The following is a 21203-nucleotide window of genomic DNA, read 5'->3' as shown; positions in this document are numbered from 1 at the left end:
TTAGTTAACAGTTAGACCAACCCGATTCAATTCACTTCCACATTACATCAGAGAGTTTTATTCTAACTTGGTACTTGGTCAGTTCCAAGGAGCACAAGCCACTGAGATTCTAATACTTCCTCAGGTACTTGCACTGAAACAATTTCGCATTTCAAAACATTTTATACTTTCATGGGAGAGTGGTGGGGGCTATCATCTCAGACTGCAGACGTGTCCTTTAGACGAGAAGCCACTTCGTACATTTTGAGGCAAAGGTTGGCGGTTATCAGCTCAGGTCACACCGCTCCAGACCAAGACATTTATCAACATTTAGGGCAAAAGTCTCTTGGCCAGAAAGGATAGCCAATTCAACTTGTAGCATAAAACTTACATTTCTAAAACTCCATTTGTTACAATTTAGAATACATTAATATAAATTTTTCCCCCACATAGGGGTATGCAATTTTTCGATGTGAACGTGTGTGGTGATTATTCCTTTCATGTGATGGTCATGATGATTGCTTTTTAAGCAGAACAAGAGAAATTTCAACTAATTCAAAACATATTAATTTGTTCATGAAGCATGGTTGATAATTAATCCTCCATTGTCTCTCCAGCGGTTAGTGAAGAAGAACAGTCACATGGCGCCGAGGCTTCAAACAGCGTCAAAAATAGCAGGCAGACAGGGTAGACTTGTTAATTTTGGTTGTGGTTGTTTAACCAAACAAACAACATCCCTTGATGATGGAGAAACAAAAGCCACTTTTATATACTCACGTGTTGAGTGATTCGTGAATGAGAGAAAAGCTTGTAAGGAAAAGTGTGAGGGCTTCCTGGTGTCATGATGAGTCCTCTTGAAGGCCACCTAACAGTGTCCCCAACGTCCATTTGCTCTCTGGAACACCTCCACTGATTGGCTACTCATGTTCACATGTTTGCTTCATCACACAGTCATGGCCAAAAATATTGGCACCCTTGCACTTCTTTCAAATAATGAACCATTTATTCCAGAAAATTGTTGATATTTTAAAATCTTTTGTCTCCACAGATGTATTTCTCTACTTTGCAGTGGAGCAAAACAAAACAAAGCTGAAAAATTACTAAATCTTAGCTTATTTCACACAGAAATCCTAAAATAGCCCGGACAATATTATTATCACCTTTTTGAAGTTGTAAGAAATTATTATATTTTAAGCAGGTGATTCTCCTTTACTTTGGAATTGAACTCACCTGTGGTGAGTTGCAGGTGCCTGCAATGTAAAAATCACTCATTCAACCAGTTTGAATGGAGAAAAGGAGACATTGTGTTGTTTTGTGTCACTGTGTGTACTGCATTGAGCACAGAGAAAAGAAAGAAAACCAGAGTATTGTTAGAGGAGGTCAGACACAAGATTGTAACCAAGCATGGACAATCTCAAGGCTACAAGTCCATCTCCAGAGACCTTGATGTTCCTGTGTCCACCGTACGCAACAGTTTCACGAAGTTTCATGCCCAAGGCACTGGGGCCAGCCTCCCTGAACGTGGCTGCAAGAGAAAACTTGATCGAAGATTGCAGTGAAGGATTGTTCGAATGGTGCAGAAAGCACCTCGATCAACTGCCAAACATATTCAAGTTGACCTTCAGACACAAGGTATGACAGCTTCGACTCGCACCATCCTTCGCCAACTCAATGAAAGGGGGTTCTATGGTCGGATACCCAGGAGGAACCGACTGCTGAGAGACAGACAGAAGAAAGCCCAACTGGAGTTTATCAAAACACACTTGAACAAACCAAAATCCTTCTGGGAGAATGTCCTGTGGACAGATGAGACCAATTTAGTGCTTCATGGAAAAGCACATCATCTCCATGTTTAGAAAAAAAAAAAACGAAGCCTTCAAAGAAAAGAACACCTTCCCTACAGTCATACATGGAGGAAGTTCAGTTTTGGGGTTGCTGTGCTGCCTCTGGCATTGGGTGCCTTGAATATGTGCACGGCATCATGAAATCAGTAGATTACCAAGGAGGAATTTTGGAGTACATTGTTCAACCCAGTGTCAGAAAGCTGGGTCTCCGTCAGGTCATGCATTGGTCTTGCAGCAGGATAATGACCCCAAACACACTTAATAAAACAACCAGGAATGGTTCAAGACAAAATGCTGGACTGTTCTGAAGTGGCCAGCAATGAGTCCAGAGCTCATTCCCATTGGATACCTGTGGGGAGATCTGAAAACAGCAGTTGGGAGAAGGCAACCTTAAAATCTGGGAGAACTGGAGCTGTTTGCACAAGAAGAGTGGGACAAACTACCCGTAGAGAGGTCTTGGAAGCTCATTCATGGCTTCAGGAAGTGCTTGACTGCAGTTATTTTGTCCAAAAGTTGTGATACCAAATATTAAGTCGAGAATGTCAATAATTTTGTCTTTGCCATTTCTTTTTATTTTCTAATTTAAAGGTCCCATGACACTCAAAAGTTTCTGGTTATTTATATATTAACTTGACCTTTGTAGTGAAGAAATCACCCATGTTTCTTTTTTTTAAATCAACAATGGGATAATTAGACCAATATTTCAAACATTTGTAGTGCTTTTCACAACTTGCTATGCCCCGCCCCTCAAAAAAGTGGTGTTCAGCGAACCGCAGGTCACGTGACCGTTGACGTCATCTCCAGAACGCGACTCGCTCAGAGTCGATTGATTAGACGTCGCGCGCCGTATAAAATACGTACAAATGCATTGTGCACATTTGTTTGCTATCTCACCGATCGTCTTAATTCCTGTGATTGTTTCGCGGAAAAGAAATTCTGCTTCTGAGCCCTGGATGCACAACAATCACGAGGCAATTATTTATCCCTTTACTACCTTGTCGTAGTCGTGTACAAATCCAATACATGTATGCACAATAAAGGGCTATACCATGTCCACAAAATATAAAATGTGACTGTTGAACTTTTCCATTACAAAAGAAACTTACAGGGACATACAAGTAAAATACTAAAGATTAATATTGCATCATTTCAAGGCGCAAGGACATAATTTTAAAATCAAACAATGTGAAAAACCTGCCCCCACATTTTGCAGCTTATTGAATTGTTTGTTGAAACCAGCCTGCTGGGATAGGTACGATTCCACATACATGCAAGCCAGGTATGGCTGCACTTGACATACATGGGTTTATTCTAAAGTGAAGGTACTGCTTCCATTGGCTTGCTATTCATTAACATTTAGCCAAAATGCTGTAATAAATGAACAGGGAAAAATATGTTGACACAACTATGAAAGACAAATTTATCTGTCCTATTACACAGCCTCATAGCCTTGGGACTCTTACGCATTGACTTATACGTTGTGTGTATGCTAATACAAGTTACTTGTCAACTCCAGAGTCTAGACTTGTCCGATAAATCCGTCGTCCGTCCGACTAGTCCGATAAATCTGACGTGCTGTAGCTTTCTTTTATTATTCTCTTTTCTTCGTTGTTTTCTACTGGCGCGACATGACGACATTAGGAATAAAATAAATAAAAATGCAACAGAACGTCAGATGTATCGGTCTACTCTGGACAATTGTGTCACAAGGTGTGTTCTGCACGCAAGTTTTCATCGTATCCGGACAGCGAGATTGCTTCGTTTTATGCACAGAGAGATACGGCCGATGACATGGGCTGGCCCGGCGATTCATTCGCCGCGGAGCAACATGCCCGCTGCGCTGCGCTGCGCTGGTCACGTCACTTCACTAAAATATTTCTGATATCGAGCAGTATGCAAGTAGAATTTACATTATTGAATTACGAGTACGATTTAGTCTCACCAGTTGTTATTGCCAAGTCTTCCTTCGATGTCCTCCCGATCATCATGAATGCTGGGAATTTCATCGCCAGTTTCCTCTGCTTGTCCTGCTTCGGGCTCGAACTGGTAAGGCCGTATTCCATTTCCAGCTGCCTGAACTTCACCTCCCACGACTACATTATCCGACAATTCTCCATCTAATTCAGACAAAAATCCTTCATTTCTCTCACACTCACTGTCGCTACCAGACAAATCAAATTCCATGTCATCCATTATTCAAAACCAAATGTTTGATTTTTTTTTTTAAAGCAGAAATGAACGAAGCGTTTGAGTCGACCAATCGAATGTGGAAACGCACAGGAAGCCAATACAATCACGTAGACCACCAACCCGAGCAATTTGCGTGCAGCCTTTGTTGTTCTGGAGATGATGTCATGTGGGTTACCAATTATATATTATGATTTTATTCCAAAGTTCAGTAGATTTCGGCAGAATTTTTAGGGGCGGTTCCTAAGAGGTTTGTTTTTTTACTTTTACATTTTACAGAATGAGTATTGTGAAAAAACATTGTCAGATCAGAAATCATGATGAAAAACTCCTATTGGACATATATATATATATATATATATATATATATATATATATATATATATATATATATATATATATATATATATATATATATATATATATATATATATATATATAATATATTTTGTGGATTTGGAAAGCTATCGCACTCAACATTCAGGTCCTTGAGCTCAGTTATATCGGTAAGTACATGTTGCCAGTTAGGGTCCTGACCCTGGTCTAATGGGTAATTAAATGTTCCTGCGCTGTGAAGTTGTTTTAATAGTTAGGTTTTCTTTTGGTTATTTTTTCTTTACACCACAAACTACATCATCGACTCCACCACCGACCACACCGCATCGCCCTCGACTTTGCTTCACTCCTGTCACCACGCCACCGTGGCCAATCGGCGGGGAGCCGGCGTCTTCCGCGCTCCGCCTCCGACCCAGCACCGTCGCCATAAACCACGCGGTCTGAGGAGAGGCCGTAGGCGGAGCCACGAACGCCCCCTCCCCCCCCCGCTGGAGACTCCGCCTAAGGGAGGGAGTGCCCCGCCCACCACGCGCCTGTCCAATCGGGAGCGGACGAGGAGTCACATGGGGCCTCCGGTCCAATGGGAGGGCGAGTGGGGAGGAGAGAAGCGTTCGTTGAGCGGGAGGGGGGAGATATGGTGTGTTCTGAGGAGATTTCGTTGTCGTTCGTTCCCTGCTTGTCTTCTCCCGTTTTTCTTCTCTGCCCGGCTCATCACCTTGGCTCCTGAAACGACCTCGTCCCGGCTCCAGAGCTTCGCGTCGTCGCCTTCCGCCTGGCTGGGATGGCGACACCAGTCTCATGACCAGGGGACGTCCAGCTGCGCGCTCGTAGCCAGGTCGCCAGCTACCCTGACCCTCAGCCCGACTGTCCTCCGGGCTGGAGGTCCCATTAAAGACCCAGGGGGTCCAGTTCTGTCTGGGTGTGCGTGTGTCTGTTTGTGGCGCCAGTCTTGTAAGTAGTAAAGTTGCATAAGTGCTGGTGCTGTATATTATTTTGCATTTCTTTTATTCGGTATAAATCTTCCCTTGCGTGCTTCACAACAATTCCCTCATTATTTGCAATAAAAACCCCAATTGTTAAATGTACTCAGCTTGCCGTGTCGTTTCCTTCATTGGCTGAGCATGTCGTACGTGTGAGGGATTAGTCGACCATTGCCAGGGTCACAAGATAATCGGGCCGGCGGAATTCGGCGATATCACCGCTCGGCTACGCACACGGAACGGGCCGCTTCAGCGGCTCGCTTCCGTACGAGTTCCGCCAAGGGTGAAGTACCCCGGTAGCTGGATCACGTGGGTACTTACGTAGGTAGGTTGAAGTTGGCAATTAACGCTACCCCACGTGATCTCCCCATTGGCGTATTTCGCTCCAACATAAGCAGGACCCGTCAACCCGGGCTTACCCGGGCCAGCGATCTGTAAATTCTGGGCGATTGAGCCGAGACGGCCCCACTGCTTCATCGAGGGTCATGCTCATGGCGACGTGCCGGCTGGAAACCTCAACACTGGTGTCAGAAGTGGGATGCGAACCCATCCACCTTTGTAAATTTGCAGAACACCAGTGCCACAACACTGGTGTCCGGGAGCGGGATTCGGCCTCATCCGCCTCCACACGAAATTCACTGACGTGGATCAGGGGTGTACGGAGCAAACCCCCCCTCCCCCCCCCCCGTGTCCCCAAATTGCGAGCGTTTTAAATTAATTCCCAGCACGCAACATGTCCAGCCAAGACAAGCTGAGTCAGGTGGGTAGTGAAATAGATGCAGAATTAAATGAATCTATGGCCCAGGACGAAATCACCGTGCAGGACACTCCCATGCAGGAACTTTCCCCACAACTGAACCCAGAGTCCAAAATGGGCACAGCGGGGGCGGTGGCTTTGGCTTTTGACATCTCCCCCCCCCTCTTTCCGTCAAATTCCTCCCCGGGTGCCCGCCTCATGCTCTGCATCTCACCCCGCAAGTTCCCATCTCAGAAAACTCCAACAGCCTCCACACCGTTGTTTCGCCGCGCGCTTCGCCATTATGCCCGTCTGCATTTTTATTCCAAATTCCTGCGTTGTCTCCTCATATTTATCAGTTCCTCCCCTTCTTACTCGCGTCTCCGTCACCATTAATTTTTCCGTCGTCACCTCCACGTGTCTCGTCCTACACGTGGTGACGGTGTCCCGCATCATGACCTGTCTCGTCTCCTTTGTGGGCCGGACACAATCCACACTCCCCCCAGCTCGTTCGCTCCAACACGTGGCGCCGCCATTTTGTGCTCCACTGTCCATGTTTCGTCCCTTCTTGTATGGTAACATCCGGCAGGATTTCCCTTCTGCCGGATTCCAACCATGCGTGCAGCCACAACGTCACTGCGCATCCCAAGCAAGCCTCGCGTTTTGAGGGGTTCCCCACGCGAGCACATGTGCTCTGCTCACCCGTAACCCGCGCCGCGGAATCCCCGATGACGTCACTCGCACCCCGGAACCGCACGATTTATCACGCAAGCCGGGGCACGCGTAACGCATCGGGGAAACTGCTTCGCGCACTTTGCGAACAGAACGCGCGGCGCAGGCCACACGGAGCTTTACACACATGCTTGCCAAGAGAACCCGTCCAATCCAAATTCACAATTTCCAGCCTAACTTCTGTCCGTCCGCGGGGTCGGCTTGTATCCGCCGCGGGCGTTTCCGGACTTGATTTCACTCATGTAGGCGTGCCCATGGCGGCCTGACATTCATGGGGGGATACGTTACTGGAAAATGCCATGAATGTGGTGGCATTCAGTCCGAGAGCGGGGGGAAGGGGGGGTCCTTGAGGGGGCTGTACGAGGGGGAGACCAACATTGAGCGGCACTCGGATAACATTGAAAAGGCAGAAAGGACAAAAAAAATGGTTTTAAGAAACAAAAAATAGAGCGACAAGCACCATGAACATGGAGAGAATTTTGCTCCTGGCTATCAGCCTGTGCTGCATGATAATTCAACAATATAGACAACCAGGTACTATTTAACATGGGAAACTCGACAAAAAGCAACGCAGGAACGAAAATATAACTGATCTCTATGGTATTCACAGAATACTTACCCTGTGCAGTCTTGAGAAGCACTTGGTGCAAGCCAACTCTTCTGGTGGCAAATTTGTAATTGCATGTCTCCACACTTCTGAGTTAAATGTGTACAAAATATACTTTGAAAAGTCTGCTCGAGAGTACATTCATAAGCTTTTACAAAAGGTTTTATTCTCGTTCTCGAGTATTTTCAAAACTACCAAGGCTAATGAAGACCAGTGTGACCACTCCTCATTTTCATAAATGCCAAGGTAAGCCAAGAATTCACAAGCTTTCGGAAAAGCGATGATAATAGAAAACCTCCAGAAAACCAAGACATCAAGGTGAACAACGAATAGCCAAGATCTCGTGAAAAAAGCCAAGGAGTGGTCACACTGATAACGACGGCACAATAGATTGATAAAGTGTAAATAGAGAGATCGGTAAAATGCCAAATTGTATTTCTTCTTCGCTTTTTTTTTTTTTTCTTCTTCCATCAGCCGAACACAATTGAGGCTGAAGCGATTACAATGATTCTAATTTGAGTAAGTGACTGTCTCTTGACATTAGATTTAATTCACCGTGTAAGATCTGAGGGGGGGCGTATGTCATCCAAGTAATATGCGCTATATCAAATGGTCATGTAACATGTGGTAAAGTTTAATTTTCCTCCGTTGAACGGTTTTTGATGTACACTCAATAATCAATGTGTGGTATCAAATGGACATGTAACATGTGGTGAAGTTTAAATTTCCTCTGTTGACCGGTTTTTGATGTGCACTCAATATGTGATTTATCAAATGGTCATGTGACATGTGGTAAAGTTTTAATTTCCTTCGTTGAACGGTTTTTGATGGACACTCAATATGTGATTTATCAAATGGTCATGTGACTTGTGGTAAAGTTTTAATTTCCTCCGTTGAATAGTTTTCGATGTACACTCTTACAACTGGAACTGCCACTATATAACTGCTGGCAGTGATGGCCTGTACCAAGACGCCCCACTTTGATGGAACCTGCTTTGATCAGACACCTGACACATTTTGTCCTCTTTATTTAACGGAATTCAGAATGGGATTTAAAATAATTAAATTTAAATCAAATGGAAGACTTAAATAAAATAGGTTCTGCATTGGAGTCATCAGAAGGAACGCGAACAAGCAAAAATCAAAGATGAACTATGAAAGATGAAGCAAAGTCCTCGATTAACCGCTAATGTCCGACTTGCCAAAAAAATTATGACATCAATAAGTTTAATGTGAATAAAAATAACATGAAGAATACTTGGCGTGAAGTTAATAAAATTCTTGGCAAAGGTAATGAAGCGGATATTCTGGAAAATTGCTCCGATTGGCAGGAGGTTTACTCCAATCATCGAGATGTTGATAATTCCTTCAGGTCAGGTCAGGTATGGGAGCATGTGCCAGAACAGCGCGTCGCTGCGTCCACTTTCCGCCGGTACTCCAGGGGCCTCCGTCTGGCCATCCCCCAGGCAGATGCCAGGCCCATCCCCATCTCCTTGAGATGATGGTCAACCTGCTGCAACCATGAGGCACGTGGTCGGCCCACTGGCCTCCTCCACTCATGAGACTCCCTCGCTGAGAGAATCTGGTGAGCAGGATCAGCGTCAGGAAAACGAGCCACATGTCCATACAGCCGCAGCTGACGCTCACGGACTATGCAGGTAACAAATCTCATCCGAGTCTCTCTCAGCAACCGCTCGTTGGACACAAAATCCGACCAGCGATAGCCAAGGATTCTCCGAAGAGACCTGGTACCAAAGGAATTAAGTCTCCGTCTCAGATCCTTGGTCAAAGTCCAAGTCTCGCACCCATAGAGCAAGACTGGAAGTACCAAGGACCTGAAGACTCGGACTTTCGTCCTCCCGCACAGGTACCGGCAGCGCCACACCCCATGATCCAGTGAATCCATGACTCCCCAGGCCCGACCCAGACGTCTATTGACCTCCGGCTCACAACCTGCGGAGACATGAATATCACTGCCAAGGTAAGTGAATCTATCCACGACCTCAACATCCTCACCACAAACAGACACAGACAGGACAGCAGCATCCAAGATGTCACCGAAAGCCTGGATCTTTGTTTTGACCCAAGAAATCCGTAATCCCAACGGCTCCGACTCCTCATTCAGCACCTCGAGGGCCCCCAAGAGGATGTCTAAAGTCTCCGCAAAGATGACTGCATCATCTGCAAAATCAAGGTCCGAGATCTTGACATTGCCAAACGATGCACCGCAACTTGATCTCTCCGACATCCTCCCAAAAATCCAGTCCATACAAGTGCTGAAAAGTGTGGGGGCAAGTACACATCCCTGACGAACTCCAGTAACAACTGGAAATAAGTCAGAGGCGGTACCACCACACTTCACAGCACTCTCAGTACCAGAGTAGAGTTCAGACATCAGATCGATCAGTTTCGGTGGCACCCCACGAAGACCAAGAATCCTCCAGAGGACATCCCGATTCACTGAATCGAACGCTTTACAGAGATCAACATAGGCTGCAAGCAGCCCCTGCCGAAACTCTCGTCTGCGTTCAGTGAGGACACGAAGAGCAAGGATACGGTCAATCGTTGACCTCTTTGGTGTAAAGCCTGACTGCTCTGGACGCTGGTGCTCAAGCAGATGGTGGCGAACCCTATCAAGAATTATCCGAGCAAAGACCTTGCCCGGCACTGAGAGCAGCGTCACCCCTCGGTAGTTGTTGCAGTCTTGGCGATCACCCTTCCCTTTCCAGAGAGGGACAACAAGGCCCCTCTTCCAGTCAGTTGGGATGATGCCTGTGTTCCAGGCAGAGCACAAAACTGCATGCAACGACGCGAGTGCAGCATTTCCACCAGCCTTGAGAAGTTCAGCATGGATGCCACAGATCCCTGGAGCTTTGCCCCGTTTCAACTGGTTCACCGCAGCCCGTGTTTCCACAAGCGATGGTGGACCACAGTTGATTCGAGGGTCAGCAACAGGGATTGTAACACCCTTGACGTCCAACTCGACAGCTGGGGGATCAGCCTGGTACAACCGCTCAAAGTAACCGGCCCAGCGGGCCTTCACTTCAGACTCCTCTGTCAAGAGCCTACCACTCTCTGCTCGAACTGCAGTGCTCCGAGGGATGGGCTTGGATGAACGTAATGCGCGAATTCTCCTGTAAGCGGGACGAGAATCACCTGTCCACAGGTGATGCTCTACCTCCTCACAGATTCCTCGCACATAGGCCTCCTTGTCCAGCCTCAGTGCACGTACAGTTTTACGCCTCAGCTCCCTGAACAGCTCAGCTCTGCCATTCAGCCTGGCCCTGCGACTCTGGTCAATGGTATCCAGTGTCCCTTGAGAGACAAAATTCTTCTTTGCCCTGCGGTGAACTCCAAGGCATCCACCGGCAACATCAAGGACGGTGGTCTTGAAGGTGCTCCACAACTCTTCAGGACCCCCAAAGCACCCAGACCCCCCAAGTGTCCACTCAGCCTGTTCGCAAACTCCTCAGCTACTCTCTCATCCCTGAGCTTGGCAACATCCAGCCTAGGCTGGGATGGTACCATTCTCCAGGATTTAAGGTGCAGCTTTAGAGTTGCTACAACAAGCCTGTGGTCAGTATTGAGGAACTGAGCACTCCGGTAGACCCTGCAGTTCTGGATCATCCTCCAACGACCGTCAATGAGGACATGGTCAATCTCCTTTGCCACACCGCCAGCGTTGGAATACCAAGTCCAGCGATGAGCTTGCGGGCGCTGAAACCATGAACCAGCCACCCTAAGTCCATGACTTCTTGCAAAGTCAAGGAACTTAGTGCTATTCTGGTTCATAGTTCCTGACCCATGGGGACCAACACACACCTCATAACCATCCCTATCAGTTCCAGTCGATGCATTGAAATCCCCCAAGACTAGAAGTGTATCTCGTCTGGGGCACTGATCAACCACAGACTCGAGTGTGGCGTAGAATGCATCCTTCACGGTAAGATCACTCGCCTCAGTCGGAGCATAAATAGAGACCAGGGAAATGACACCTAAGGAGTGACGAATCCTTAATCTCATAATACGCTCGTTGACCGGTGTTACCTCAATTATCATTGGGGTCAGCTTATTGGACACAGCTACAGCAACTCCTTGGGTATGGTAACCATCAGAGCGACCAGACCAATAGTAGGTGTAACCACCCACCATTATCTCGCCGCAATCCGGTCTCCGAACCTCAGAGAGAGCTGCAATCCCGATGTCCAAACGCTTGAGCTCAGATGATAACAGAGACAGGTGATCATCCTCTCTTAGGGATAGGACATTCCAGGCACCCACCCGAAGGGACCGCCTCAGGTTAACCCAAGGAGACCGCCGTCTGGTGGACGACACCTCAGCACCACTCCGACACACTCTCCTGCAATCTGACCCAGGGATGTTACCCCGTGGTTTCCCTCCTATCAAAGATTGGGGGTCCCGAAGGCTTTGCCCCAATCCCATCATCCGGTGAGCTGCCCTGCGAAGGGAAGCTGCACAGGAGGTACTCCCACGGATTGGGTTTTCAGATTTTTTTGCGTTTTTGCGTTTTGCGGAATGAAGCGTTTTACGGTGGCTGGAGTGCAAATCCTGCCACCAACCTCCTAATAAGAAGTAACCCAACTGCAGGAGGACGTCCGCAGACACAGTTGGGCACTAGATATGGATGGCCGTTGGCTCACAAGGAGCTCCTCCGCCCTTTGACAGGTTTTGTTTTTAATCCTGCTGGGTGTCCATATCCAAACACCCTCCTCACCAGAAAACCTGGTGGGGGAGACGGTTTAGTCGCCGACAACCCGACCATGGAACAGGTTAGTACAGGTTTACATGGTACCTGTAGCAGGTCACAGATCGAACCTGACCTGATAATTCCTTGATTATTCTAATTTTACAAACATCGGTGCATCAGGAACTAATAAAATCTCAAGTTGAGTCAACCAAATTATGGAAGTATTACTTTCACGTATTTTTTGGTGACTGCATTTATATTGGCAACTATGGAAATAAATGTTTTTGAAAATGAAGTTGAAGTAATTTGGAACCTGGATAGGATTTGGGTTTCAGATTCTATTCCTCGAGTGTTAAACCCATCCAGGCACAGCCAAGTGAGCCTTATTCAAAATAAATAAATAAATCCATCAACAATAACCCACATTCACAAAATTAAATAATTCTGGCTGCCAGACCATGCGCCTGATCAGGTTGAAATTTAAAACTTGTATTCCCCGTCATTACTACATCATAATTGTGAAGTTCCATGTCGATTGATGCAGCAGTATGCTTGGTGTTGGCTTCATGGTTGGAGTGGTGGGCTTGGGATCCTCAGATCCTGAGTTGAAATCCCCCTTTTCTGTTGAATTAATACCAGGTGGGGTTGACTCTGCCTGTCATCCTTCTGTGGTCGACAAAATGAGTGCCAGCTTGCTGGTATCCTGTGTTGGAGTGGCGACCCATCCAGGATTGTGTCCATTTACCAAGGAGACTGCTGCGGCAGCACCAACGCTCTGCACAGAGTATGGTCCCGATGGATGGATGGATGCAGTTCGAGAGAATTTTTAAAATACTTTCCTTCAATCCAATATGGCTGCCAAACCATGAAACCTATCAATTATTCGTGAACACCCTGATATCTACAAGGCTTCGAGTTTCCCCTCGATCTGTCAAGCCGTTCTGGACAGGACTTTTAAAGGTTTGAGGGGAAATCCATTATGGCTACCAAACCATGAGACAATTTACATAATCGGTGGGGAACATTTTGTTCCTAATGGATGGGTGGTCGTTCCTGTAAAGTTTTGCCTTGATCTGTTCAGCAGTTTTGGAGAAGATTTTGAAAGTTTGTTTTATTTTATTTTAATTATTTTTTTTTTAATATGGCTGCCGAACCACATGACTCTTTGACGTCATTATTATTTTTCTGTTGATCAACTTATGCCGAGTTGATCCTCAAAAATTTCCAAACTGATCGGATGTAGCTTTTACAAATGCAATTATGACATCATAGCGAAGACAACTATGACATCCTTTTTTTTTTCTTTTTTTAATCACACATTTCCCATGGGACAGGAGCCAAGTTTCAATGTATGGTGAAAATTTTGTCAGTCCACCAAGCAGTTCCAGACAAAATGTAATAGCATAGACATGTACGTTCAACCTACACACGTGTGCAACTGATTGCTTAACCCCGCTTTTCGCTTAGCGAGCATGGGGAATAGCATGACTACTGTGGTTAGCATACCTCGATCAACACCCTGTTTTCATCCATATTGTTCGACCTGCATGCCAATACAGATCGACACAACTCTTGCTCAGCAATACTAGTTCTGCCTGATGCAAAAAATGGATTGACCAGTACATTGCGTAACAGCCACTGTGTCCAGTGGCCAATGTGTTCCTGGCTACCGAGTCTTTCAGTCGCTCGTTGAGAAAGCTTGGAACCTCATTCATTGAACAATTGATCTATATATATATATATATATATATATATATATATATATATATATATATATATATATATATATATATATATATATATATATATATCCATATTCTCATGAATAAGGCCACTCCTCAAGTCATTTAATTATTTTCAAACGTGCTTTTACTTCCTTATTTTTGCTCTGTTTCCAATTTCATGTCTTCTCCTTCTTCGCCTTCTCCTCCTCCTTCCTCTTCTTCTTCTCCTTATCCTCATCCTCATCATTTTCTCGTTCTCATCCTTCTCATTCTCATCCTTCTCATTCTCATTCTCATCCTTCTTCTTCGCACGACATTTATCCTGTAATCTTTTCTGTTTGTTTGTCTTCTCACCTCTTTTTCAGCTCTTCCCTGAGCCTCAACCTCTGCAAAATTTGTAATGTTTTGGAATGATTTTGTTGAAAGTAATACTTGATGTATTTTATATTGAATCTTGATGGAATTTGGATCAAATTGTGCTGAAATAAATAATCAATATGCTTGTTGGTTCGACAAGAAGGGTGTTGGTGCTTCAGTTCTTTCACAGTTTGTAACAGGTTGGGCCCTCTGTCGTGCCAATGCAGTCAATCAGACGCTGCGTACTTCTTGCCCACTGTCTGCCTTGGGGAATGAATGCACTTTCACTCTTCCTGCAGGATGGAGGCCAATTCTTGGATTTTGTCGGCGGTCTGGGTCAGGTTCGATCCAGTCTCTGATCGCCAGGCAGAGAGATCGATACAAAATGGCGTCGATGTTTTGTGTGTCAATGTTGAAATTTTTGAGTTTCCCTGAAAGGCAGAGCGGTCTGCCACTCTGGCTGCTGCAATGTACGAATGCAGTACATGTGACGAGTCTCCAAAGTTTATTGCAGCAGCTTTGCACTCATGAGGTGCAACATGTAAACAGAGAACTTGCGACCGCATGTGACAGTCACAAGCATTATATATTTGTTTGTTTGCTTGTTTGATCTCGTTACCTTGATGTTTGCGGCCTGTCAATACGGCTGCCTTTGCTGAACGACCCGATCGGTGCTCTTGCTGATGTTTGATAGGTAAGCTGATGACGTTACGACAATGATGTCATGGCATTTCCAATCTGGAGCAGACCGATCTAGTCTGATTGTCGATGGCTCTGTTGAGCGAAACCTCAACAAGCCGGGAGGTGACGATGGTTCGCGGGCATTATTGAACAATGCCACGATAGTTACAATTGAGTTAGTGGAAGCTTTTGAGGAAGCCCTACTGTAAAAACCTATCTCTTCCGTCAAAATTGACCAAATCAAATCGGATTTTTTTATATGTTGTACTTATGGACATTACGCACAGCTTCAAGGAAATTAAATTGCGAGAAAAAAAAATCGAGAAAATATATAAAAAGTTCAAGGGGCGTGGGACGCCCCTCATACAAAAATATAACTAGACTATGATATGTATCTTGCGTCCAAGTTTCATCAAGATCACATCAAACCTCACGGAGCTATGCTCTGGAGAGAGTGACAGACAGACAGACACAACGAAAATAATGGTCACTGCTGGCACCCGCGAACCAACAGGAAGTGTGTGGGCATGCCGCATACTTGCTTGTGATGACTTGCCCAGTTATCCTGCATATTCCAACGAGCCCGTAGTTTGAGGCCACTTTGGGTATGAATAGATGTTTACACACACAATATCCTTGTTTACCTTGTCATTTATACATTTGTTTTTAACAGCAGCTCTGCGGGTAAGTTTCTTCAGACTTCATTCTATGGCCTTTGTGGTGAAGAGCGATTCCTGGAAAATCTCACCATAAGGAGTTCTGTTTGTTAATTTCTGCTGATGATAAAATCGAATTGTCGATTTTATTTATGTATTTATTTTGCGATGAACGAGACCAAAATTGACACCAAGATGATTATATGACGGAGAAAGGTGCAAGGTGTTCAACAAACCTTTAAAAAAAAACCTTTTTCGAAGTAACTCGGCTCATGTGTATGCACAAGGTAAGGCCTTTAAAGCTATTCCATTGAAGAGTTTAAAGTGACTGTGTTGGAGGAGCGACCTATCATCATATTGCACACTTGTAATTACAATAATAATGATGATGATGATGATGATGTTTGCAGAGAAGGGACAAGATGCAAGGCTGATGAAAACAGGTGGAGTGGAAATTGGAAAAGCCTTAGCAGATAAGAGCAAAGGTCTCTTCAGTGCGAACGACTGGCAATGCAGGACGTAAGTGTGATTAACATGGTTGGGGGTTTCTGAGTTACGTTTTTCATTTCTCTGGACTTGTATTAAGTAGAAAAGAGAAAGCATGACTATGGCAGCACCCTTGAAAGACTGGAGCAACGGGACACAAGGCGACAGACACGGGGATGAGAGAATGCAGGGATGAAGGAATGGAGATGAGAGGTCAGCTCGGAAAGTTCGCGAGGGTAACCGAGTGTGTGTTTCCAGAAGAACATGTGACCCGTGCAGAGGCGATGTTTGGTAATTGGAGTTGCGTTGCCAACTTTCTCAGATGACGGCAGATATACCATCTGAGGAAGACTTCAAGAATAATGTGGAAAGAGGGGTGATTAAGAAGAATCACATTCTTGATGATTTTAAATTGCCAATGCTGTCGTGTCCAATTGTAGAGCAGAATTGTGAAGACCGACTCTGCAGATTGAACGCTATCTGATTTTTCGAGATTCCTCGCCACAACCGATAAGTGTACCAGGGTCGGGATGTTTAACCATACAGTTGGAGGCATGAAGGGATTAACTGGTGCAGGAGATATGGCGGTCTGTTTCAGCAGAAATACGAGGCACTGTTGATGTCAGAAGCTGATGGGTTAATGGACCGGTCCGTAAGGAAGATGGCGGAGTTCAGATCAAACCAGTCTGCTGAACCACCGGTCACGTCGGCAAATCGTGGACTCTCTGGAGATTGCCAAGGAGATAAACACTTTCATGACGACGTGATTTGAGGAGGACAGGCTTGTGAGAAGTGTAACATGATGAACTCCAACAAAGGAGTGCCATTGGGAAAGATGTGAATAGAAAAAGAGACGGGTGGTGTCATGGCAGTTGTATCGATAAAGGTCTTGGCTGCAGTAAGTACCTTGTCCTGTTGTTTGATGACTGACTCTCTTCCCATTGGCAAAGTGGCAATTCAAGATTAGAAAGAGAAGACTGTGGTGGATGGACAACAGAAATTCATGTTTGAAGGAAGAGCTTCATCAATGGAATAATCATGCTGGGTGTTTGACAGAATATAAAAAAGAAAAGGTTGTTGGAGGGTGGTGAAGTCAGAAATATTCCATGGGGTTCGGGGGGGGAGGGGGAGGGGGAGGTGGCGATGTAGTGAGCGGCGTTGACTGTGGGGAAGGGAGTTACAAACAAACAACAATACCTCCACCAGGATGAAAGTTGTCTGTCAAGGTTTCGGAGGGTCTCACTGAGGAACATCCTGTGTGAGAGGTCTCTCTTAGACAGATCATGCTGTGGGATGCAGGGTGACCTCCATGGAGAGATTTGAGGTTAGTTTGCAGTGTGATATTCAAAATGTTCATCTGAAGTTAAGTTGACGTTTTGTTTTGTTTTAATTTGAGTTTTTTTTTGAAGTGTTGATTGAATTAATTTTAAACTTTCATATGTCATTATTTGGGTGGTGTGATTGAATTTGGGTAGTTTTTGTTGGAGGGTGGGGAGAGAGGTTTGTCACCACATATTGTTTTTTGTAGTGAGGGGGCTTAGTGACCTGTAATTGAAAATCGTCAAAGTTTTTACTCATTTTCTTTTCTATGTTGGTGGGCTGATCTTTGCCGGAAGTGACATGTCCTTTTTCTGATTGTATGCAGGTGTGGAAATGTCAATTGGGCAAGGAGAATGGACTGTAACATGTGTGGAACACCAAAGTATGGCAAGGTGGAGGAGCGGACAGGTAGTTTCACAGGCCACGTCGGTGGTTTCCTTCGTTTTACTTCACCACGCTTCTGTCTTTATCCCTTACTTGGTTCTTTCTTTTTTTTTTTGAAAACAAACCACACACACACACACACACACACACTACACACTATTGTACAGTGTCGGCTCTTCCGAAAATATAATATAATTTAAAGGATTGTTGTAAATTTTGTTAATTTCACAACATCCTGTATTCAACTTAATTTAAATTATAAACCACAAAACATAGTTCCCTCACCTGAAGTAAGAACCTTTACCTGAAAGCAATTGAATGGTTTCCCAACCGCATGGATCATCAGCTGGGCACCGTTCTTCCTCAAGGCTTCGATCCTTTCAGCCCAGGGCCTCTCTAAACAGCGGATCCACATCAGTAGATTACCAACATCAGTGGATCCACAACCTTGGTCACGGATCCACATCAGTAGATTACCAACATCAGTGGAGCCACAACCTTGATTACGGATCCACAACCTTGGTCACGGATCCACATCGGTAGATTACCTTCATCAGTCGATTCACAACCTTGATCACGGATCCACAGCAGTGGATTAACTGCATCAGTAGATCCACAACCTCAATTGTGTCCACGCAGTCACTCAACCCATCAATACAACATCACCTATCAGATTTTACTCTCTCGAGGATTTCATGTATTGTCACGTATTTTCAACTCCCATCACACGTTCTATTGTATGATAATATATTAAATCATACACATCTTACCTTCAATATTGTTGTGGAAATGGGCCCTTCGTGGGTTACTAAATATAGGATTAGCCCAGATCCCCCCTTAAATGCATGTTTAGCCAGGTTGTTTGGTAATTGGACGTTACATGTGTGTCGGGAGGTGTAGCAGGCTGTCCATTGTTCATACAGTGGTGGTGTACCGAGAGGCACCTTCTTTTTTCCTTCCCTCCTTCTAACGAGCCCCTACCCAGCCCCCTGAGACCCAGTCAACAAGGCGTGCCAGCAACCCATTGGTGGAGAGCTGCTGCAAACTCGAACGATGGACCAATCACGGTTTCCCGGAGGTGGTCCAAAAACGCCTGCCCCGAAAGACAAGAGGAACTGCCTTTTCCAGTCTGGGATCTGCTTTGTGAGGAGTGACTCGACGAGCTGTTGCTCTTTGGCCATGGATCCAGCGTGCAGGTCGTTCCCAGGTTGATCCTGAGTCCAGCCATGGGGCCTCTGACTGTCCTTGCTCCCTGCGTGGCTGGACCACGTCGTCTTTCATCCCGTCAATTCACCTGCGGAGCCCAACACCCAGATTTGGCCTGGTCTGGTGTGCAGGCCAGGCCTGGATTCGCATACTGGACCTTGTGGGTAGCCAGCTGGAACACACCATAGATCTTTTTCTCTTGTGCCGTTGACCTCCGAAGGGCTGGACGCACCGAGACTGCGTGCGTGAGCGGTGCCGACAAAAGAACGTCGTCGCGGCCATCTTGCCACGCGGCATGCGCGAGCGGTGCCGATAGGAGTACGAGCGCCATCTTGCCACGCTGCGTGCTCGAGCTGGGCGCTCGAATCCGACACCATCGGCTTGTCACGAGCCGCATTCGTGCCTTCGACACTTTTCCTCTCGTCCATGAGGCACCACCAAGTACTCCGTGCCTTGTATGCATGTTGTCCAGGCCTAATGTTTATTTTGCTAGGGCCCCCTTCGAAACCCGTATCCGTAGCTCCCGAGATAAAGGCCCTGTCACACCTTGACGTTTTAGCCAGCGTATGCCGACGTATGAAAAATTTGGCGAATACGCTGGCACACGTTGAATACGTTATGGGTAAGTTTTGTATACGTTAAGAGCACGCTGAAGCACGCTGGCATACGTCGTAGTACGCCGAGCTCGTCGACAAATTTTAAGCATGCTCAAAAATTTTCAACGTATGCCAGCGTATGACTCGCACGTTCCGCATACGCTGGCCATAAGTTGTAGGCATGTTGTGCGATCGTTGACACACGTCGACACACATTACTTGTAAGTTACTCATAAGTCGAAACACGTCGAGGTAATGTTTAGCGCACCCGAAACTTATTTCTAACCTTTGTGTAACGTATCTCCAACGCATATTGACGTATGTAGACTTATTTGACGTCTTCCGGACGACCACAGAACTTACTGAACGTGTTTCTAACTTGCAGCTACCGTATAATGGCGTATTGGTAGCATTTCGGGGAATTGGTATATAAAAATAGGCTTCACAGGAGGAACCCGTCAGTGTTCCAGACTCCATGGTTTATTTTATTTTATTTTATTTTTCTTCGGCATGACGGTGATGTTGACACTTCGATTTCTAGTGCGGTTATGATTTAAATCGTTGAGCGGCAGCCTATTAATAGGCTACGCCACGTGATCGTCGGCGATACGCTGCCGCGCTATGCATAAGTTTGACTATCATTGGGCATAGGTTGTGAACGCCGACAACACGCTAAGCATTCGTTGGTACAAGTTATCTATAAGTTATCGAAACGTTCTGTGTACGTAACTAACACGTTATGCATACGTCTAACTCGTTATGAATACGCCCAAAACTGAAAAAAGCATCAATAGTTAAGCTACGCCAGCGTTTTACATACATTTTGATACATTGTCATACGCTGGCTTAAACGTCAAGGTGTGACAGGGCCCTAAGAGTGGGTTATAGATGAATTGTAACATTGTCGTGAATGCTTTGCTTGTGTCGTGCTCCCCGATGTGTCCCCAATAAATATGGCTGATTCATACGAAATTTGCCACCTTGAATTTATTCGTGCCGCACTGAGGAACAATCACTCGATTTGTATTTAAAACCAAATTGGTTACGGACTGTGGCAGACTTCGCTCGGTCTCTGACAAACCCAGTCTGAAGCCGGGGTCTATATCCCCAACTGGTACGGTACAGGGGTACTTTGGTATCGCGATCTGAGGCGCGTGACCTGTGCCGAACTAGTCGGCGTTATAACCCCTGAGACAGCGGTGCTGTTAAGCGCCGCCGAATCTTCAACAATATAACGTGTCCACCAACCAGCACGACCACCTCACTCACCTCTGTATCAAACTGTTCTTCAAATATTCAAACGGTTATTTATATACGCTTTTTTACTTGTTTCCTTGTCTCCTAGCAACCACTGAAATAAGTTGAAAATCTTGTGTCCCAGCAACCACTGAAATTGGTGTGTGTGTGTGTGTGTGTGTGTGTGTGTGTGTGTGTGTGTGTGTGTGTGTGTGTGTGTGTGTGTGTGTGTGTGTGTGTGTGTGTGTGTGTGTGTGTTCTTTTATGATGTATTAATATAAATATCTCGTTAATAATAATTTTACTATTTGTATTGTGTTTCATTAATCCTATTTGGGGTTATTTTATGATTTTAAAGAAAGCTTGTTTTAATCTGCTAACTGTCGCTCCCTGTGTTCGTAAACGTCTCGGTCTACCTAATTGGTTTAATCTATTGATAAGTTTTGTG

General features: G+C 45.5%; 1 protein-coding gene across 5 annotated transcripts in view; it reads left to right on the top strand.

Moving 5' to 3' along the window:
• Positions 1-21203, top strand: part of LOC147016291 (zinc finger Ran-binding domain-containing protein 2-like) — a 104359-nt gene that overhangs the window by 33178 nt on the left and 49978 nt on the right. For all 5 annotated transcript variants that reach the window (XM_085844886.1, XM_085844885.1, XM_085844884.1 and 2 more), the window contains exons 3-4: positions 15938-16046; positions 17659-17741. In XM_085844886.1, the coding sequence (XP_085701012.1) occupies positions 15938-16046; positions 17659-17741 (192 nt within the window). The remainder of the gene's footprint in view (positions 1-15937; positions 16047-17658; positions 17742-21203) is intronic.

This window comes from Eptatretus burgeri, chromosome 11 (genome assembly GCF_056783735.1).
Source record: "Eptatretus burgeri isolate ZD-2024b chromosome 11, Ebu_testis_v1, whole genome shotgun sequence".
NCBI classification, from domain to species: Eukaryota; Metazoa; Chordata; class Myxini; order Myxiniformes; family Myxinidae; genus Eptatretus; species Eptatretus burgeri.
The sequence above is the reverse complement of the archived record's forward strand: the minus strand, read 5'-3'. Positions and strand labels throughout refer to the sequence as shown.